Source organism: Aphelocoma coerulescens, chromosome 3 (genome assembly GCF_041296385.1).
Source record: "Aphelocoma coerulescens isolate FSJ_1873_10779 chromosome 3, UR_Acoe_1.0, whole genome shotgun sequence".
Classification (NCBI taxonomy): Eukaryota; Metazoa; Chordata; class Aves; order Passeriformes; family Corvidae; genus Aphelocoma; species Aphelocoma coerulescens.
Window position 1 is genome coordinate 49,683,199 of NC_091016.1, and position 20,413 is coordinate 49,703,611.

Below are 20,413 nucleotides of genomic sequence, written 5' to 3' on the forward strand. Positions count from 1 at the left end.
ATCTGAAGGAAGACATAAGGAAAAAATCTTTAAACTACTTTTTCTCTGCTAAAGAGAAAAAACCCAAAATTACTGGGAAATAATTTTTAGCACAATATTTTAAATTCCCCAGAAATATTTTTTCGTATAATCAAGGGCAACATATAGAGGCCAGTCAAAATCTCAAGCTGTTCATCAAATAACTTCTAGCTACAATTTTTAAAATTATACATACTAAATCATATTACTTTATGAAATGATTCTTTGGGGGTTTTTTTAAATTTTCCAAATAGAGACCAAATGAACAGAGCTCTTACCCAGCTTTAACCATCTGAAGCTCGGGAGCATCTAGGTTCCCTCTGAAGGGAGCAAAGAGGAACAGTAAAATTCTAATACCAACTCACTCATCCTAAACATGCTCAGAAAAGCCAGGGTGAAGCCCACTCTGAATGTGCCTCTGTCTTTCTGTTGAATGTACAAGGTAACAGTTTTAGACTAATTGTCTATCTTTTAGGTTCTGCAGGTAAATGAATTTGTCTGCTGGGCAGATCTGAAGGAAAGTATGAACCAGGCTAGGTATTTTCCTCCCATCATTTCCCCTTGATTAATGAGTTTGAGTTGTTGAGTTTATAGTTGCTGAGTTTATAGTTGTTTTATAAACAGGTTACAATTAATGAAAATAACATCATATATGTAACATTTACCAGCTTTTCAAATACTGTAGACTTGTCATTCTCCCATTACAATATAAAAAATCCAATACCACTTTCCATTAAACTGTTTTCATGTACATAACTGAACACAAAACTGATACAGAGAACATAGCTCCTGGGGTTCTCCGGGCTGCTTTACTCTGCACAGTACTACTTTCCTTTGACTGAACACAGCTTTACCTGCACTACCCATCATTCAGGGAAGGAAGTGCAGAATAACTCAGCTGAAGCTCTGAACAATTAAGTTCACATCTATTGTAATGTTTTTCTTTAAACCAGATGTTTAGGTCAAGTGTACTGCAGATACACCTCTTACTTTGTCATCTTCAACACCATCATTGTCATCGTCTTCATCACAGGCATCTCCTTTGCCATCTTTATCAAAGTCTTCTTGGCCAGAGTTAGGCAGAAGGGGGCAGTTATCCTGGTCAAAAGAAATAATCAATGCATTATGTTTACATTATGTCAAAATAACTTGCCTGGGTAGAGGAGTAGATATGGTACACCAGAGACTATAAAATAAGAGCAATCAGCAAAGTACTTTTTAAAGTGCCTGTTTGTTTGCTGCCAAAGATAGTATTCATTTGCTGCTTCCATATTGTAAAGTAAAACGCATCTGCAAATAATTCTATTTCCCGGCTGCTATTAAAGTGACATTTCTAGTAAATTTTAGAGGAAACTATCAGAGAACAAACACACCACACACACAGACATGCATGCTTACATGAACTTTTAATAGACAATTCATGAGATATGTTTGAAGCTTATGTTAAAAATGGCCAGGTTTCGTTGCCAGAAAAATAAAGATACAAGCCAAGAGAAGGTCTTCAGAAACAGTTGTTCATATGGAAAGCTACTACACAGCAATGGAAAGTGCTGCACATTAATGAAGGGGAACACTATAAGAAAATTTTGCAAAAAGTGTCTTTATACTGTTCTGCAAAATAGTACCTCTGCACTCCCATGTCTTTAAAAATAAAAGACAAATGGATCTCTTTATTTGGCATCACAGCTTTGTAAAGAATGATTATTTTAAATAAGCAATTCTTAAGTTATGCTGAAAAATAAGAAGTAAATTGCTTGCCAAACTTTTAACATGAGTTCTTTTTAAAAATACTAAAACCAGCTAAAATTGATTGCAATTCTACCACTTGCTGTGAATAAATACATCTCTGAAAACACACTCTATTATTCTCATTTTTACTCACATTCCAGATCTACCTCACCCAAAACTGAATCTGTCAATAGAGTCCAGAAATATCTTTTTTCTAACACTCTAAAAAATTAATATTATAGTTACATATTTTCAATCTCACTGGTTCTAAAAATACAGACAACTTAAGAAAATTGGAAATTTTGTGATAAGAATCAAACACCCAAAATTTTTACCAAATACCTGTGAAGAGTCTTGACTGTTGACGTCAACATTGGTTACCAGTGATACAAAAAAAATTTTGAAACAATGAAAGAAATTAGTCACAAGAGTAAGTTAATTTTCAATCATTAACTGCTCAAGAAGAGAATCTTTCAAAAATCAAATTACTCAACTAGGATATTTTGTAAAGAATATAAGGGCCTGAAAATTTGTGGTATTTTTAAGGGGTTTTTTTGGCAGGTGGAGGGATCCCCTTAAATGAAGTACTTGTACCTATTAGATCAACACATTACACAAAACATAAAACAATCTTTAGAAACAAGTTTTTTCCTGAATGGGTTCAGCATGCTGTGTTTAATCAAAATTAGTGCTTTGTGTTACACCATGAGTGAACACATTGCAAATTTTGATGACAGGAAGTGAAAGAAGGCTATAAGAACTGCAACAGCTGAGTTGGCTGAATCCACAATGAGCAGACATCAATTACAGCGAGGAAGACCTACATTTGAGGTCCAAATTTCCATCCATATCTGAAACTCTTCAGATAATAGAGCCCAGATTCACCCAAGTAACTTATTCTCTCAAACAACCTGATTTCAAACTTTCCTAGCCTCTTGGTCTGTATTTGTTTTAACCACTATAGGAGTCTAGAACTCAGTCATTTTTGCATTTCTTTCCTCATTTTTTTAAGCAGAAGTTTTTGTGCTAGAACTTCAAGAATGTTTATAAGTAGATCACTTTAGCACGGAGAAGAAACAAAAATGTTTCAGGTCTGGGAAAAGAAGCCCTCAAAAACCTCAGAAGAGAAAGCTTGCCCTGAGAGCCATGACTGATCAGCAAAATACTTGAGCATCTGCCTAGTGAATATATACAGGTAATTCAGTGCTGTCAGTGGTCCCATAGGTAGGTGTTTAAAACTAAACACCTGTATATGTCTTCTTCTCAGACAAAACTCCTCCATCCAAGTCACTTAATTTGCTGTTGCAAACAGTGTATGCCCCTCTGTACTGTGGCTGTCATTCAACCATCAGCAAGGCCACCACTCAGAACAAAGATCCAGGGAATTTCCTGTCAGGAAGTGCCTTTGTCCCTCAGCTGTTTGGGCCATTGTTAAACTGGTGGACCTGGAACAACTTTCAGCCTGGTTTCATACAGCAGTATAACTGCATCAGGATGAGACCTACAAAGAGGCTCACCATTTTTGAGCAATTCCCACTGGAAGGAACCTCAGGCCATGAAACCAAGAAGAACTTACTGTGTGCTTCAGATGAGCACCAAACCAGGTCCCAGGGAACATACCATGGTGGATACACCCTACTGAAGTTACATGCCACCATTTTCAGGCTCCCTGATGCTGATTTTCTCATTGGTCTAGTAATCTTTCATTGTTCACTACAACATCCCAGCTGCACAGCAAGATTGGACAAGTCCCAGTTGCCGGGTGTAGAGCCAATGGTGGCAGGCAGGTCACGCTTGGAAGGGTGAGAGCTAGGACTTCACATTTCTGAAGGGTGAGAGAGGCTGAATCTCTCACTCTGTTCCTGTGAGCTTTTGCAATAAGGAGAACCCCTGTAATTATTCACATTCATTCTTCTCTTAGGCTCCCATTGCCAAAAATTATCTCAGGCTCTGAATCCAGTTTTCACAGCATGTGGTCTGTTTAACTCTTTGAAAGGAAGGAGTAGTTCAAGAGAGCTTTTAGAAGTGTAGCCCTTACATGGCTGTCAGTGTCTTTTTACAAGTCCTGCAGGTAGGATTTCACACTCATCTGGGCCCCCAAATCCCTATTTGGTTCTCTCTAGCTGTGGGCTTCACACCCATGCTTTAGGTAATTCCTGCTCAGTGTGCTAACTCCATTCACAGGCATCCCAATCATCCAATTCTGCATAGGAAGAAATCCAAAGCAGAGGACTCTGGATTTAATTTAGAGAATCCCTTACTGTATTTTACCAGATTAAGTGAATACACATTCCACAGCATCTCCTAGAAAACAAGCATGCTGTAACAGTCAAAAGCTTACTGAAAGCAACTACCAGCATCATGAATTAAAAGCGTTACTCACTACTACTTAGGAAAAAGAGAAAATTTTGTTAATGTGTGGTAATTTTATCAACCTTTTTCACCTACCTTCACACAGTGGTATGTTGCATTAGCAGCACAGACCAAGTTGTTGTTAGGCCAGCCATCCAAATCTGAATCCTCACCACAGATGCGTCCATCACCAGCATACCCTGTCCTACATTCACATTTGTACATTGGATCGCTGAAATGGCCCAGATAGATGCAGTCTGCAGACTTATGGCAGCTGTGTGTCTTGTCCTTGCATGGATTCTCAGGTTCACAGACCTATAAATGATGGAGCATATTCACTGAAACTTGATAATCACAGCCAGCTGTGTGTGCCTCAATTTTATCAAAATCAGACCCGTTATTTAGAGGTCTGAAGACAGGAACTTTGTTTTAATTGTGGTTAGTAAATCACACTGCTCTGTCAGTTCACAACTCCAACAAATATGTACAATGAAAGTAATTAAAAGAAACCACAGGAAAAATTGGACATTATTTAAAAAGTAATTAAAGTGGTTAACAATTTCAGCACTGTATCTGCCTTCTTCCAGATGTCATTAAACCCCAGAAACTAACTGCAACAGAAAGTAGATTGTACTGACCTCATTTTTTAGTGTTCTGCCTGACAGTATAAAAGGACTTCCTTATTTTCTTAAATCAAGGACACCCTAAAGAATTCTTGTGTTCGCCTCATGTAGGTTTTTGTTACCTCTTGCTTATCACTATGTTTTTCATTGACAGTATTTGAGAATCTTACACAGATGGTTTACATGTAGAATTCACAAGCTGAGCTAACCACAGATTGATCCAACAGCAACAAAGAGAAGGTATCCCATGACTTCTGCCTTAACATTTCTGTCTTGTCTAGAAAACTGTAGCCTTCAACCTCACTTCCACTTCCTGCTGTCCTTCACTGCTGATAAGTTTTGGCCCAATGGAATTTAGGGACTGAGAACTCCAAACGTGTCTGATAATACTGACATTAACAGCGTTATATTTATGAAAAAACAATCCTAATTCTTCAGTTTCCACTCTCCAGAATAGGTATGTAAACCTTGGAGAAAGGAGTGCAAAGCAGGGAAATGTTTGCTCCTGGAATTTTAGGCTCATTTGGTACAACTGTGCAGATGCCTAAAGAAAATCAAACCCTTAAAAAAGCCAATCCCAAATTCAGTGTTTTGTTACTCAAAACAAAAATACTCTGGAACACCAGTTATTTATTTCAGGCCATTTTTGTTTGCTACCCAAGTTTATCACACGCCATCATTAAAAGATATTTCAGATGAGAATTACTCAAAGCCATCAAATTCCCTTCAACATCACTTACTTGCTTCTCTGTCTTGGCAACTTCCAGCCCTACTCCATAGGGCTGACTTCCTTTATAGCGTGGAGGACACGGCAAGCAGTGGAAACCCGGGTTTGTGTTCACACAGCGATGGACCTGATTCACTTTAAAGCAAACATCTGACACAGCTATACACTGCAGGTAAAGAAAGAAAGAAGGAAAAAATTAGATGGCTGTGTAATTCCCAAATATTAATTTTTCATAGTGATTGCCTGATGTTAATGGAAACAAAGTCAATACCTCATCAAGATCCTCACAGACGGTACCGTTGCCAAGGTACCCTGCTGGGCATGCCCCACATGACCAAGACCCATCTGGGTAACTGTTGCATTCTGCTCCAGGAAAGCAAGGATTTGACAAACACCCATCTGGCAAAGACAAACAAAACTGTAAATTAAGTAAGGAGGATAAAAGGCATGTAAAACTTCATTTAAGAAACAGGTATTCTCTGATCATTAGCTTAAACCACACTTGATGCAACAGATTCTTATAAAACCCCTAAAATTAGAGTTATTAAGTGCATTTAAGACTAAGTACTATTGATTTAATATGAAAAGATTATGGATTGCTACATCTGCTTGAATACATTACATCATATTGAATCCCTATTTAAGAAAGGCATACTTGTTCAAGAAGTCATAATTGAGAATATATATAAAATCCCACAAAACAGTACTCAAAATAGTTAAACGTCCTCTCCAGAAACAAAGCTATAGTTAGCAGATTCCTGTAGTGTCACTTCATAAATTACCCATTAAAGAGATAACAGCAACAATAATTGCTCAGACTGAATAAAGAATGAATACCAACCAATTGGGCAATCCTTCTTATTGCACATATCATGCTGCTTGGTATCTCCCACACATGGCTTTCCTCCATACTGTGGCTCTGGACTGTTACAGAGGCGAGACCTCTCACGAATTCCTCCTCCACAGGTAACAGTGCAGGCAGACCATGGAGACCAAGGACCCCACTGGCCGTTCACTAAGATATGCAGAAAAGAGCATCACAGGCAATAAAGTGGGGACATCTGGTGCCAATGACAACAACCCTTCATCAGATCCCTGGCTAGTGACAGCTTCTCACTACGTACATAGAAAGATGTTGGCAGATGCTTGCACTGAGATAGCAATATTTCAGAAACAAACAAATGAAAAATACCCAACTGCTTCTTAGGCATTTTTTGGCCAATAATTCAAAACAGCATGCCATGCCAATTGGATATGCAAACAGAAAAAAGGGAGGAAAAATTATATGAAAGGAAAGTGAAAGTGTGTGGAATGAAAGGTCTCTAAAAATGGCTTAAAAATGTAGATGAACAAGAAAGAATTATAATAAAAATTAATTGTGTTGAATGTGTAAAAAATGCATGCACAATTTCAAAGAAATCTGACTATTGGGGGATTCTATGTCTATTCTGAACAAGTACAGAGACAGCTTCCTTTTAGAAAGGAGGTGTTTATTTTTGATACGCAGAGATATATCACTAAAATGGAAATTTCTCAAATTCTTAATATTTAAAGCCAAATTATAACTTGGAAGGCTTACAGAACCTCCGACTGCATTGTTGTCCTCATTTTCAAAGCACCCTTTTGTGTTATTGCACTTGCAAGATAAAATTATATTTTCCATCATAGAAATTCACTGTCATTTAGATCTGAATAAAGAGAAGGAATTCAGCTGGAATATTATTGTGTTACTTTTGATTCAAGACCACAGACATACCTGGACATGGAGCCTTCTCACACTTCTCCGTTTCACGCCCATTTCCCACACAGTTTTTCCCACCCATCTGGGGAATAGGAGAATTGCAGAGGCGGATGCGGGTGATATTTCCTACACCACAGGTTACTGAACAGGAAGACCAGGGAGACCAATGACTCCAGCCACCATCTTGACGTACTGCCAAAGAAAAGAGCAAAACTCAAGCAAACAGCCCACCTTGAGCACTAATACAAACTCACTTGAGAAGTTAGCCTTTTAATGAGCCTCTCACCACATCTGATGAATGTCCCATCTCTTTCCCACCAATTCACTTACAAGGCCCAGCATGCCAGCTCAGGTACTCAAGAACAGCTTTCTTAGGAATTTCAGTAACCAGTGTATGACTAACAATTATTTTAGACATTTTACTTAAAAATAAACTTTTCCAGTGAAAAAAACACTTGTTCAAAATGCATACTTGGACATCTAGCAGTCTCAGCTGCTAGATACTGCCTTACGTACTATATTAGCCTGGATATCGCAGGTACCTGTAATAGTATTAAGTACACTTCTGGAATAGCATCCTTTTAAGTGCCTTAAATATAAAAGCAGTTTGATATTTTGCAAAAATCTTCCATGATTATTGTATTCCTAAACACAACTAAGTTAATGGAATGGTCCAACAATCAATGAATGGCAGATGTAAACACAGCCCTGTATATCATCGTTACGAACTAAGGGTTGTCTCCAAACTGAGTTCAAACAAAAGACTCCAGTTCATGATCTTAAAGAAAAAATCACTCATCAACTTTTTTTTAACATAGCTGAGCCCAAAATGTACATACCTATTAAATTGTCAGGAAAGGGAGGAATATTTGAAAGGGGGAAAATGATAACGAATCTAATGACAGCTACTTTAATTGTGCATATAGGATTTCTCAAGTACATACTATCCTGACTTAGCTTGGTTTTGCTTTGAGATGTCCAAAGAAGCTTTTAAAATAGAAGAAATTTTATTACTTACTGCGATGGTCACATTTCTTAAAGCTGCACATCCTTGTTTGGATGTGTGGGCCTGTACAAGCACTCCTGGTGACATCACACGACCTTCCTCGCATCTGAGTCCCAGAGCCACAGGTAACTGAGCACTTTGTCCAGTCTGACCATGGTGACCAGCCCTCCTCACTGTCATCAGCTGTGGAGCAAAAGGCAAGAAAAAGTGCTTAGTTTTCAAAGTTGCTCTATTATCCTATTTAGAAGATACTCACTTCTTTCTCTCTGTAGAATATGTACTTTAACATTTAGATCTCTCCTAATTTTGCTTTCCCAAGCTGCTGCTGAAGTAAGGGAATTATGGTGTAATATAATGAGAGGTTAGTTCAGGTAAGAATCCTGGATCTTCAAGAATTTGTGTGCAGTGTTTGCATGAAGCACTGATCTTTGGAGGAAGAACATCTTATCTCTAGAATAGACCAAGCCCAAATCTGAGTCCAAATGGCCCTTGCCTTCAGAATATAGATCAGTATGATGAGATGTGGCCCCACCTTTAAAAGCTACATAATGGTGAACATGATCAAGAGCACATTGTAAGAATATGCCCTATGCTCTGAATGGGCAAAAAAACGTGAAACATGACTGGTGAGAAGCATGCTTTCAACAGCTGATGCCCAAGGTAGCTAGGCAGGTTATCATGTTAATTCTAAGCAACCAATATAATCAATGAAGATAGACCAAGTCCTTCAGGGGGTAACTTCAGGCGCCCACGTTACTTCATATGATCTTTGTACACATACAATCTTTATATTTGATCTTACCCGCCTTGACATCTTGTTTTGAGCTTTCAAAAACACTAGTAGTGATTTTAAATAATGCCAAAGACTATCTGTCTTTCTCCTCAGATAAATACTCACAGTGAGAGCAGACTGGACAGCATTCACCTTCAACAAAAGCTGGATCAGCACAGGAGACTGCTGGGCAGGTGATCTGATTGCACACAATTTTGGAATCCTAAAGGCAAAGAAATTAACTTACTGATTTATGCTCACAGACAGAGGTAAATGAAGGTGGGCATCTGGGGAAGTTTCATGTGTGGAAATGTTTTGATTTGATCTAACTACCATGGACATGGGGACTAATTTTTATAAATGTCATGAAGTCCAGCCAAACTCTAAGTAAATATGACCTGACCTGGACAGATGAGTTGGATTAAACCCACTATCCATTTCTGCAGAGAAGAAGGTTTCCAAAACCTTACCTGGCAAACGCACTTGGTGCAGCTATCTACAATCCAGCTTTCATTATCTGCAAAGACACGGCCATCCTGCCAGCAAACTGGTTGGCTCTTCAGTGTTTTGTTAGGCCCAATCAGTTCCCACATAATTTGGTTCTCTTCAGACTAGAGATGGAGTTAATGAAAACAAGTTGTGTATTTCATAAGCAAACTGTTTTAAATAGACAAAACTGAGACATCACTGGACTTAATTCTTCCATTAAAAAAGTATTTTTACATATTTATGTAGATAAGGAAGATTATCTCAAGTACTGTAGTCCTGCATAGCAATTCTTCTAGCAATGGTAAAAAACAGTCACACGATACTAAGGGAAATGTCTTCTTAGCCATTTTGCTTTCCTCTAGTACAGCTCATCTTTAGATGAGAAGATTTTAATCCTGAGACATATGGCATTGTAATAAAATTCCTTCAGAAATAATTAGCTGATTCAGAACAAGAAGAAGGGCAGACTTCAGCAAAACATCACCGTCATACCTCAACTATGAAAATCCCAGACATTTACTTAAGGTTTAGGTACCCCATGTAGCCACTTACTGATGCATTCACAAATGGTGCAAACATGGTAACAAGGCTTTGACAGTATGCAGGCAAGGTTGGAATTGTTAGCTTTCAACTTCCAAACCTTTAGGAGGATTTCCCCTGTGTATGAGTGCATGTGTGTGAGCTCTTTTAAACCCAGTCTGTGAAAACTAAGTCTTGATGAAAGTGTTATACTCAAGAAATACCAAACTAGTCACAATGAAAAGAGGACATCTTTACATTATGTAGATATACTAACAAGTGCTCATATGTAATACAGAAATCTCTATTAACTGCCTTGGCACAAAATAAGTAAGGAAAGAGCACTGCACAGCAGACCTCTGTCAGTTCTCCAGATTTACAGGTACCTACCACTTTTTGGAGGTTATCAGCCAAGTTGTTCACCACGATGCGCAGGCCAGTGAGCTCTGTGAACATTGATCCCAGCTCTTCACAGGAGCGGTCACAGAACTCGGCCTTCTCTGGTTTCTCACCCACATACTCGGTTGTGACAGCAGGGCTCAAATGAAGGATCTCAGTGCTCTCGTTGATGGTGTTCACTTCAGCTGGTAGCAAGAGAATGAAAGAGAAGAGCAGCATATACAAAGCTCTTCCACAGATTACAGATTCCTGCTGAAATCACAGATTGGTACCCATGGGTAGGGTTTAAACACATCTATTTTGGCACAGCTTCATGCTTATTATACCCATGAATAAAAGAGGAGTTAGATGTCAGCTGGTTCCAATTATAGGCTTTCCATTTTCAAAATTAAGAGCCAAGCTGTGTCTCACATGGCCATCACTTTAAAATTGTTGGCACTGCAACACATTCATTTATGAAGAAGGCTAACAAAAGAACACAGTATCAAAAAAGCAAACCCATTTACCCACTCAGACATAAAAGGATTCAGATTTGTTCATGACCTATCAAACTTTCTCAAGGCAGGGGAAAAAGGCAGGAGAAAAAGTTTCTTTGCAGAAAGTTGTTGTCCTTGTTCTGTCCATAAATTCCATGGTTGGATCAAATTTGGACCATTATGCAATGTATACCAGACTTTGGGCTGCTCTATATTACACTGCCCAGTGTTAAGCTAAGAGGAGCTGTTATAACAGTAGTTTCATTCTGAAGTGAAATGGAGGTCAAGCTAAGATCAGACTGATTATTTGATTTGTCATTCCAAACCCTCCTCCAAAAGGCAGATTGTAGCTAAAACAGAACTTTGTATGCATTCAACAGGGAGAACTGTACATGTTCTAATATAATTTTGAAACACATCACTATCTACAGCAAATTCCTGAAAAATAACATAAAGAAAGCTTGATTTGTAATTAAGAAGAAAAAAGCACATAGATAACTACATAAAACAGTCTATGTTCTGTTAAGCATTTAAATCTCCATCAGGTAAATGTCTTATGGATTCCACGGAAGCTTTCTCTAAGGACTCCACGATACACTCAAATTGGGTATCAGCTATACAGAAGTCCACACTACCCTATCTCTCAACAAAGACTTATTTACCAGATTTAGTGACGTTGGAATAGCTCAAGGTTACCAAAGAGAAAAGACAAGCAAAGGATACAGCAATTTAAAAAGCAAAAATCAGCACAGGAACATGTGCCATAAAACATATGCTTCAAAACCCCAACACCATTCAGTGTTGACAAATCACCAAAGGTGGCCAAGCTTCAGAGATGTTAAGGGCTTGATTTGGTGCTTTACCATACAATGTAAAGTGTTATATTTAAACATAAAAGGACATGAAAACAGGAGCAAAGTATTCTTCATTCATTTGGAAGGCTAAAAATAAAAGAACAAAGAACCAACCCACAATATGACATTAAGTGATTACTTCTCAACCAAACTTAAAATTGTTGGCTTGATGTGCTTTTAAATTAGCTATGAAACATCTACCCCTAGCCAAGGTCTACAAAAAATTATTCACAGTTTTCCAAAGTTGAAGCAATTGTCCAGCCTCTTTTACAGGATGGGAGAAAACCACATAGCAGATCAGAACTCTCTGTGTCATAACAGTTTATTTCAGCTGGTTTTTGATTCCCTGGAAAGAATGCAATTTTCCTACCACATTGAAACATTAGATTTCTCAGATCCCCCCATAGCACTTCTCAGATCATTAATTTCATATTTTTCAAGCCAACATGGAGTGTGCCTTGACCGGAACATTCTGAGGACATTAATAAAATTGCAATCTCAGCAGGAAACATAAACCAAAACTATGTTAGAAGAACTAAATCCTCACTTCCTACTGGTACTTGGCAGTGACTGAAAGAAGATGCCTGGGGATCACTGGGAAATCAGTTCTCTGTTGCTGGCTTCCTGCTAATTTCCTAAGGACCACATGATTATCTTTAAAATGAGAAACCAGAAGAGGAAAATGTGCATCCTCTCACATATGCAAATGTCATTCTGTTGATAGAACTCAAGAAGGGATTTTATTGATATGCCTATTTAGGTGTGGTTTTGTTATCTTTCCTATCCAATGCAGTGTATAAATCCTGCCTAAAGGATTTGCAGCCACTATGCTATGGGCATACTTTTCTACCCTTAACCAAACAGCATTCCCAAGCCACCATTTCACCATATGTCCCATTCCCACATTAGGCTTAAAGATACATTGGGAAAACACAGTCCTCTCTCTTTTTGTGTCCTCAGGGCTGAGGGACCTTCATTTGTAACATCTGCCTTGCTGTTATGGAACATTAACACAAAAATATGTTGTCTTAATGCCTGTACTTCAGCTCAACGAGTGGGCCATCAAAATGGGAAAATATGTATCTTGTGGTCAGTAACTTCACTCATGGCTTTTCAACTGTGGTAATTGTCATTAGCAGCATCCCCCCAAATTTCAGTACTGGGCCCAGTATTGTTTAAACCATGCATCAATGACGTGGATGAGGGACAGATGCCTCCTCAGCAAGCTCACTGACAACACAAAGCTGGGAGGAGTGACCACTAGCCCAGAGGGGTGTACAGACCTCCATAAAGATCTCGAAAGGCTGGAGAGATGGGCAGAAAAGAACCATTCTGCCCCTCTCCTCATCCTCAGCCACATTTGAAGTGCTGTGTCCAGTTCTGGGCTCCTCAGCACAAGAAAGATATGGAGCTCCTGGATTGAGTCCATCCAAGGACTACAAAGGTAATTAAGGGATTGTAGCCTCCCTCTTTTGAGGAAAGGCTGAAGGAGCTGGGCCTATTCAGCCTCAATGAGAGACAACTGAGAGGGGACCTCATCAATGTGTATAAATATCTAAAGAGAGGGTGTCAAGAGGATGGAGCCAGGCTCTGTTCAGTGGTGCCAAGCAATAGGACAAGAAGCAACGGGCAGATACTGATACACAGGAAGTTCCACCTGAACATGAGGAACTTCTTTACTGTGTGGGTGACTAAGCACTGGAACAGTTGCCCAGAGAGGTTGTGGAGACTCCCTCACTGGAGATATTCAAGAATCATCCAGATATAATCCTGTGAAATGTGATCTAGGATGACCCTGCCTGAGCAGAGAGGTTACATCAATGACGCCCTGTGGTCCTTTTTAACCTTACCCATTCTGTGAGTATGTAATTAAGCTGGATAGGCAATGTCAGAATCAGACATGCACATAACAAACCTCTTAAATAATTTTGATGGCCTTACTGTGCTATTTGTTCCCTTCTGTTCCTGCACAAGAAATTTCCATCTTGTAGCGTTCTCTTTGTGTTGCAAAGTAAAAGTACTGTGAATTGAATTATTTTCTAAATAATTCTTGACTGAGAATTATTGTCAGCTACAAGCACTGGGAAATAAAACAGTCAGCACCTCCTGTGAGCTTGAGTATAAAACCTTAGCACACATTTGACAAATAATCCTAATTCTTTTATGAGGAATCCACTACACGCCTACACACAGAGTGCTCCCCTCCTGGTGGGGTAAGCATGAACTGGACTACCAAGAACATGTCAGCCCATAACATACGTGCCTTCCCTACCTCTTCCTTTGATTTCTTATTTTCCTGAGGATGTTTTCATTAACAATATTTCGGGATTCAAACCCAAAGCCTCTTTCAGTCAAAGATATTGCCAATGAATTCAGTGTCTTTAAGAATGGCAGACTAGTTTGTGGGCCCATTGACAGTCAGAAGCAGAATTCAGAACCAACATTACCCATCTCGTGCTCAAAGAATTACAGAAAACTCATGTAAGAAAACCTATATTTTCATACATATGCATTTTTCCTTCAATTTCTACTAATTTCTTGCTCAACATTTTTTTTTCCCAACTTAAAAACAGAGACTCAGAGTTATGGACCTAAGCAACCAAACTAAAATAATAGACTAGAGAGTAGAAATGACATAATATAAACATATAAGTTCCCATTACCACCAAAAAATTAACTCATTCTACTTTTCATTTCAAAGGGATCTGTTGCATAGTTTTAGGATAATAAGTCACCGCTGACATTTCTAACTTTCACAGTATTAAACATTTCACAGTATTGATATTGAACAGTATTAACAAGACAACAAAAGCCTTACTTGACTGGCTTCTCTGGCATCCTTTCTTACGCAGAACATCCTCTATTGAAGTACCAAAGATTAATTGAATATTTTGCAAAAGACCCTGTAATGATAATTTTAAATAGCAATTAAAAGCAGTAAGATCAATTTTTGAGTAACTAATAACTTTCCTGTTTCAATCCCATGCTACTGACTAGATTCAGACATAAGCAAATATATAAAAAACAATCCACAAGGCATTAAACCTGAGACACAGAAACAGAAGTGGTTATAGCTTTGTTATATAAAATTTCAGTACTATAAGCCACAAAGCTAGGTATGTTCTGAAACATGTCATATTAAAAGATATTAATCCACTAAGAGCTCAAATCTCCATTTTCATAGTGAATTTTAGATTGTAGTTCTACAAGACATTTGTCATAAGGTCAAAGCCAACTTTCCTGCACCATCACACTTCCATCCTTAGCCAGTTATTCCCATGCACCATAATTCACTGCTTTCGCAGTTGCTCAGTTTTCTCAGATGCTACCCTGAGACAACACTCTAAAACCAGACTGATATCTATTTCACTTGGGGAAAAAAAACCCTCAAAGAAGAAAAAAACTAATTAAAAACCAGATTGTTTCAGTGAGCCACTTAACAGTACAGCTTCAGAAACAGTTGTATGAGCACTACTGATGGAGTGAGTTAGTCATGGAGGCAGGAATGGAGAGGCTGTAGGCAAGAACTTCTGACGGCCCTGCCAAAACTGGTTATCCCTCCAGCACGTCAGGCTCTGCCTGAAAACTAGATGGCACAACATGATGAGAAAGAAATAGCTTTTTGAAATATTTGGAGCCATGAGTTCCAGTTTGATATCAGCTGTGAGAGAAAAGAAGCCATCTTTAAAGCTGTTAGGCCAGATCATATCACTCTACGATATGAGGCAGAAGGTTGTTTTCATTTGATAGGAAAATCAGAAAGCTTATAAGTACTTCATCTCAAAGGTTTTTCACAAAAAGAAAAGGAATATCATTTACAAGGCTGATCAAAACTCTTTATTTTATTTATTTTTTCAAAATTTTCCTGTTTTTTTGATTTAAATTGAAAAGAAATGTTCAAAATGGCAAACCAGGATGTTCTGTTACAGGTTGGAACAATACCACATGTTTCAGCTCCATTAAAAATTCTTTTTTTCCTTCTTCTTTCAAATAAAAAGTAAAAATATTGGCATGCTCTCATTATTTGAATAGATATATTTCAATGGAAAACCAGTTCTTCAAGAAATTTGCAAAGAATTCTACAAACCACCACAAAAATCCAACATCTCTAGAAGACTTACGTCTGGAAAAGAAAAGGGATGTATAGGAAAGCCCAAAAATTGGTTTTGCACACTTTTCCTGGATTTAGACTTTGGTTTGCCAGGCCTTTGCTTTCAGGAACCCCAAAATGACACAACACAGATCCAGCAATTAATAAAAACACACTCTGAAGAAAGTCTGCTTGGGAACACCTGTGACCCCATCAAAACCAAGAGGCATTGGGAGAACAAAACTGTGCCTACTGCATCTTCCCAAACTACTTGCAGTTACCTTCTTACCACACCAGAGATCCCAGCTTCTCTACGTCACCTACCCTGAAATGATTCTCCCGAGTGGAACCCTTCGCCAAGTACAGCCTGCTGCTCTCTGCTTTCAGCTGCTCATAGAAAGGCTCCTCCAGGATGAAGCTGTCAATAAGGTCGCAGCCAACGTAGAGGTTGTAGTTCTCCCCTGTTATCTGCACGGTGAGGTTCTTCCACTGTGAGTCAGCAAGGTCCACGTCTTCCAGGGAAATCACATTCTGGAAGCCATCCACCCAATAGATAAGGTCCAGGGTGTTGGCCCGGCCATTGGAAATGATCTCAAACTGCCTCTCACTGATGCCGGGACCCTCTAAAGCAAGGATAGTGCCTCTAGATTGCCTGTCCTGCCTCAGGGTGGCTGAAAGGATAAAGCCCTCATTCTGCCGTATTAGTTTTATGATCTTTTTTAATTTCTCCGGTTTACATGGAGGTATATGGTCAAACCGAATGAAACGATATGCTGGCATAGTGGGGTCTGGGCCCCGGAACACCTTTGCTCCAATTGTCTTTCGGTTTATGCTACTGACTTGAAGTAAATCAAAGGTAGTCTCCTCTTCCTTGTCACCATCTGAAAAAGTTAACAGTGTGTGACAATGCATCTACGGAAAGTCTTACAAGAAACAGCTCTGTACACTATAATTAGTAACTGCAATTATATGACAGACATTAAGGACCAGCAGAGTAAACCCAGTACTTTCCCACTTCACAAATGGAACTGTTCCTACTCGCAGGCAAGTGAATCATATTTACTACCCAACATTTTTATTTCCATGACAATTCTCTTCTTCTATGTGTACAAATACTTTTGATTATATATGTATGGCTTCATATTTTCTAGCACTATATAGTAGGTACTTGTATATATATATGCTATATGCCCCATGTATGCCTACACATGGATGCCTGTAGCAATTTATCCATTAAATATTTTAATTTATATGAATGGATAAGGAATTTGAGGCAGTTCCTATCTTTTGATTACCAGATAATGGAAATCAAATTATGAGAATCCATGTGCCTACATGATGACCGGAAAAAAGAGATTTGCTTTTTAAAGACTGCAATCAATAGGTGAGGTGTAAATGAGGATCTGGCATTGTGCCAATTGGTATTCTACTTATATTTGGTCTGTAGATGTCTATTTCTCCACCTCTATATTTTTAAAATATTCATCCCACACAGTGATTCTGTCTATGCTACTTTCACCACACATTTCCACCACACAGAAAAGTATATAAATTATTTCTGCGATTATACACATATTAATCAATAATTTCTAAAGAAAGTAATTTTGAGATATATTGAGAAATCTTCATTCGGCATTGGCAAGGTATATCTACCACAAATATCCCAGGCACTTCTAAAGAATTCCTTTATTAGTACTTTTCCCACTTTAGTTCAGGTAAGCCAACATTTACAATGACTTTTATTTTTGGGAGTTACTCTGTATCCAGTTAAGAAGTGTCTGAACTTACCCTGAGCATTTGAGGAAACCCACAGGGTTATCAAGACAGAAAGCCACAACAACCCTCTCCTCTTCAGCATAACTCCTATGAATAAATCAAAAAGTAGTAAGTATTGAGGGAAATAATATTTATCAACTATAAATAGTGCAATTTTCCCCATGAAATGCCATAAACAGCAACTGTACACATAAAGTACACATAAAATCAGAATTTTTATTTTGACTGATTCTTGTAATATTTATTCTGGGTCTATTCTTGATGGCAGAAGTAAAATGTTACATCAGATGAAGGGAAGAGAAATTATAAAAGTTAAAGATCCTTTTAATGGAAATGTCCTTAAAAAAAAAAAAAAAAAAAAAAAAAAAAAAAGGAAAGACATACAGAAAACATATAAATTCTTATTTTCTCCATTACATTTCAGTAGCTGGCATAGAAAGCATATGACACTACAGGAGATACAGCTTATTGCTAGCACATCTTTACTTTGGCGCACAGTATTCAGCCACAAATCCTTGTAGGATAATGAGATCTAAAGATGAGATCTAGATGATGGTTCTGAGTAATAGGGGTACTTGTCAGTACCTTTTTCAGCACCATGATGCCAACTTCTCTCTCTTCCATATATATACAATCCTCTGTACCCAACCATACCTAGATAAAGTGACTCTTAACGTGATGCTGGGCTTGCCCTGTAGCACTGTGCAGTTATAAACCACATAATTGCATCTCCATATGTGTCTCAACTCACAATGAATGGAGCAGAAGCATTCCCCGGAATGTGCAGAAATCCAGTTCTCTGGGTTCAGCCAAATAGCTTCAGCACTGCCAACTCCACACATTTTTGCAAGGACGCAGGGATGCCGCCAGCGCTTTCTGTCTACATTTTCTTTGTCCTACGGGGAACTCCTATTACCTGGCATCCCCAGGGTACCACCGCTACAGCCAACTACCGGCAGCCGCCAGGATGCCTCTCTCGCCTCTCGAACTCAGCGGTTCCCGGCGGAACAGACCGTGCCCGGACGGCGGGCGCGGCGGCGGCAGGGCTGCTGCGGGCAGGTGCCGCACACCCGCCTGTCCCGCGGCTGCTCCCCTCACCTCGCACCCCGAGTCCCCGCGGGGTCGGCAGCGGGGCGGCTGCCCACAGCGAGTTCCGAGAGGCCGGCGGGGGAGCGGGCTGACAGCCTCCTCCGCCCCCCGAGGGGGCTTCGCGGCGGGCACGGCACCTCCCCGCCTTGCGCCTCACCTGGCATCGGGGAGCCGACGGTGCGCTGGGGCTCTGCGGGGAGAGGTCGGTCGGGAGTGGAGCGCGATGCGATGCGATGCGATGCAAGGCGATGCGATGCGAAGCGAGGCGAGGCGATGCGAGGCGATGCGAGGCGATGCGATGCGATGCAATGCGATGCGAAGCGATGCGAGGCGATGCGATGCGATGCGATGCGAGGCGATGCGAGGCGATGCGAGGCGATGCAATGCGATGCTGCCGCCGCTGTCGACACCGTCACAAGTCCCTCCTCGGCCCCGCGCCCCGCGCCGACGCCTTTATGGGCTGCGGGCCGGGCCCCGCTGTCAATCAGCGGCGCCGGGGCGCGCCCCCGGCTCGCCCCTCCGCGGCGGTGACATAGCCCCCGCCGCCCCCTCCCCACCTCGCCTACCTGCGGGGCCATCGCGGGCCCGGGCCCGCCCCTGGCGGGCGGTGCAGGGGCGGTGCGGGAGGCGGGGAGGGCGGCAGCGGCCTCCCCCCGGGGAGCGGAGCGGCGCGGAGGGGCGGGAGGGGAGCCTGCCGTCGGTGTGGCGGGGGCCGAGCGCGGCAGAGCCCCCGGGAGGCGGCGCCAGGCCCCGCAGCGGGGACAGGAGCGCGGCCGGGCCCCGCCGTCGGGGCGTCCCGAGCCCGGTTCCCGCGAGCGAGAAGCGTATCCTCGGCCCCTCCGGCCGGCCCGGCTCCCCCGGGGGCACTTGTAGCCTGAGAGCTCGGTGCTCCTGCCGCCACCGCGGCAAAACCCGGTCTTCTCAAGGGCTCAGTTCTATCATTTTTATCCTTTTTTATTTTTAAATTGTACGACAGACCAAACCCGAGACTTGCCCCCGTCACGTTCCCCGGTCAGCTGGCAAAGTGCTCATTGCAGGGCAGTCAGCAGCTTCTCAAGTGAGCCCAACACCTCGGTCCCGCTTTTCTGCGCAAGAAGCACCATCCCCTTTCACTCCATGGAAGGCGTTGAGGGCTTACTGAGGTGTGCACCTCATAGAGGGAGCCTTGTCTCGGGGCGAGTGAAAGAGGCACACAAGAAACTTCACTCTTAGGCTGATCCTTGTCACGTTAGGAGGACTGGGAAGTATCTCCACAAGCAAGGACTCCAGTAACAACCATTGAATTTTAAAGGTCAACATGCTGACGAGCAGCCAGCACAGCTTCCAGCATTATGTTCCACAGGGAGCAGTAGGATGGATCCCTGTAGTAGGTCTACATGCAGAACCTGCTGTGACATGCAGATGCATTTCAGAAGTCAAAGGAGAAGACCGTGATCCAAGCTGCTGAGTCCTAAATTGGGGTTGCAGAATATCTGTGAAAGAATCCTGCAGCTAATGTGAAGAAGCACGGATTTGTCTCAGTTGCCCGCAGAATCCAAGAAATGTAGCCTTGTCAAATATATAGGTAGACAAACTTCACAAATCTTAACACAAAATAAAAGTGAAAATCTCCCTCCCCCACCAAAAAAAAAAAAAAAAAAAGGCACTGGAAGTCATTAACTTTACCCATCACAATTTGAAATTCCAGTAGAAAAAGGTGTTGATGTTTCAGAACTTAGAAGACTTCAAAAAGCTCAGTCTATCACTACAGCAGA

At 40.7% G+C, this 20,413-nt stretch overlaps 1 protein-coding gene across 1 annotated transcript in view; it reads right to left on the minus strand.

Moving 5' to 3' along the window:
• Positions 1–19,072, minus strand: part of THBS2 (thrombospondin 2) — a 32,742-nt gene extending 13,670 nt beyond the window's left edge. Inside the window, exons 1-14 of the mRNA XM_069010209.1 lie at positions 18,817–19,072; positions 17,583–17,657; positions 16,119–16,675; positions 14,523–14,607; positions 10,366–10,559; positions 9,438–9,578; positions 9,094–9,190; positions 8,208–8,378; positions 7,205–7,381; positions 6,290–6,463; positions 5,720–5,847; positions 5,462–5,614; positions 4,195–4,413; positions 1,009–1,116 (exon numbers count right to left, since the gene is read on the minus strand). Coding sequence (XP_068866310.1) covers positions 1,009–1,116; positions 4,195–4,413; positions 5,462–5,614; positions 5,720–5,847; positions 6,290–6,463; positions 7,205–7,381; positions 8,208–8,378; positions 9,094–9,190; positions 9,438–9,578; positions 10,366–10,559; positions 14,523–14,607; positions 16,119–16,675; positions 17,583–17,657; positions 18,817–18,823 — 2,286 coding nt within the window. The 5' untranslated portion in view covers positions 18,824–19,072. The remainder of the gene's footprint in view (positions 1–1,008; positions 1,117–4,194; positions 4,414–5,461; positions 5,615–5,719; positions 5,848–6,289; positions 6,464–7,204; positions 7,382–8,207; positions 8,379–9,093; positions 9,191–9,437; positions 9,579–10,365; positions 10,560–14,522; positions 14,608–16,118; positions 16,676–17,582; positions 17,658–18,816) is intronic.
• Positions 19,073–20,413: the final 1,341 nt, after the last annotated feature.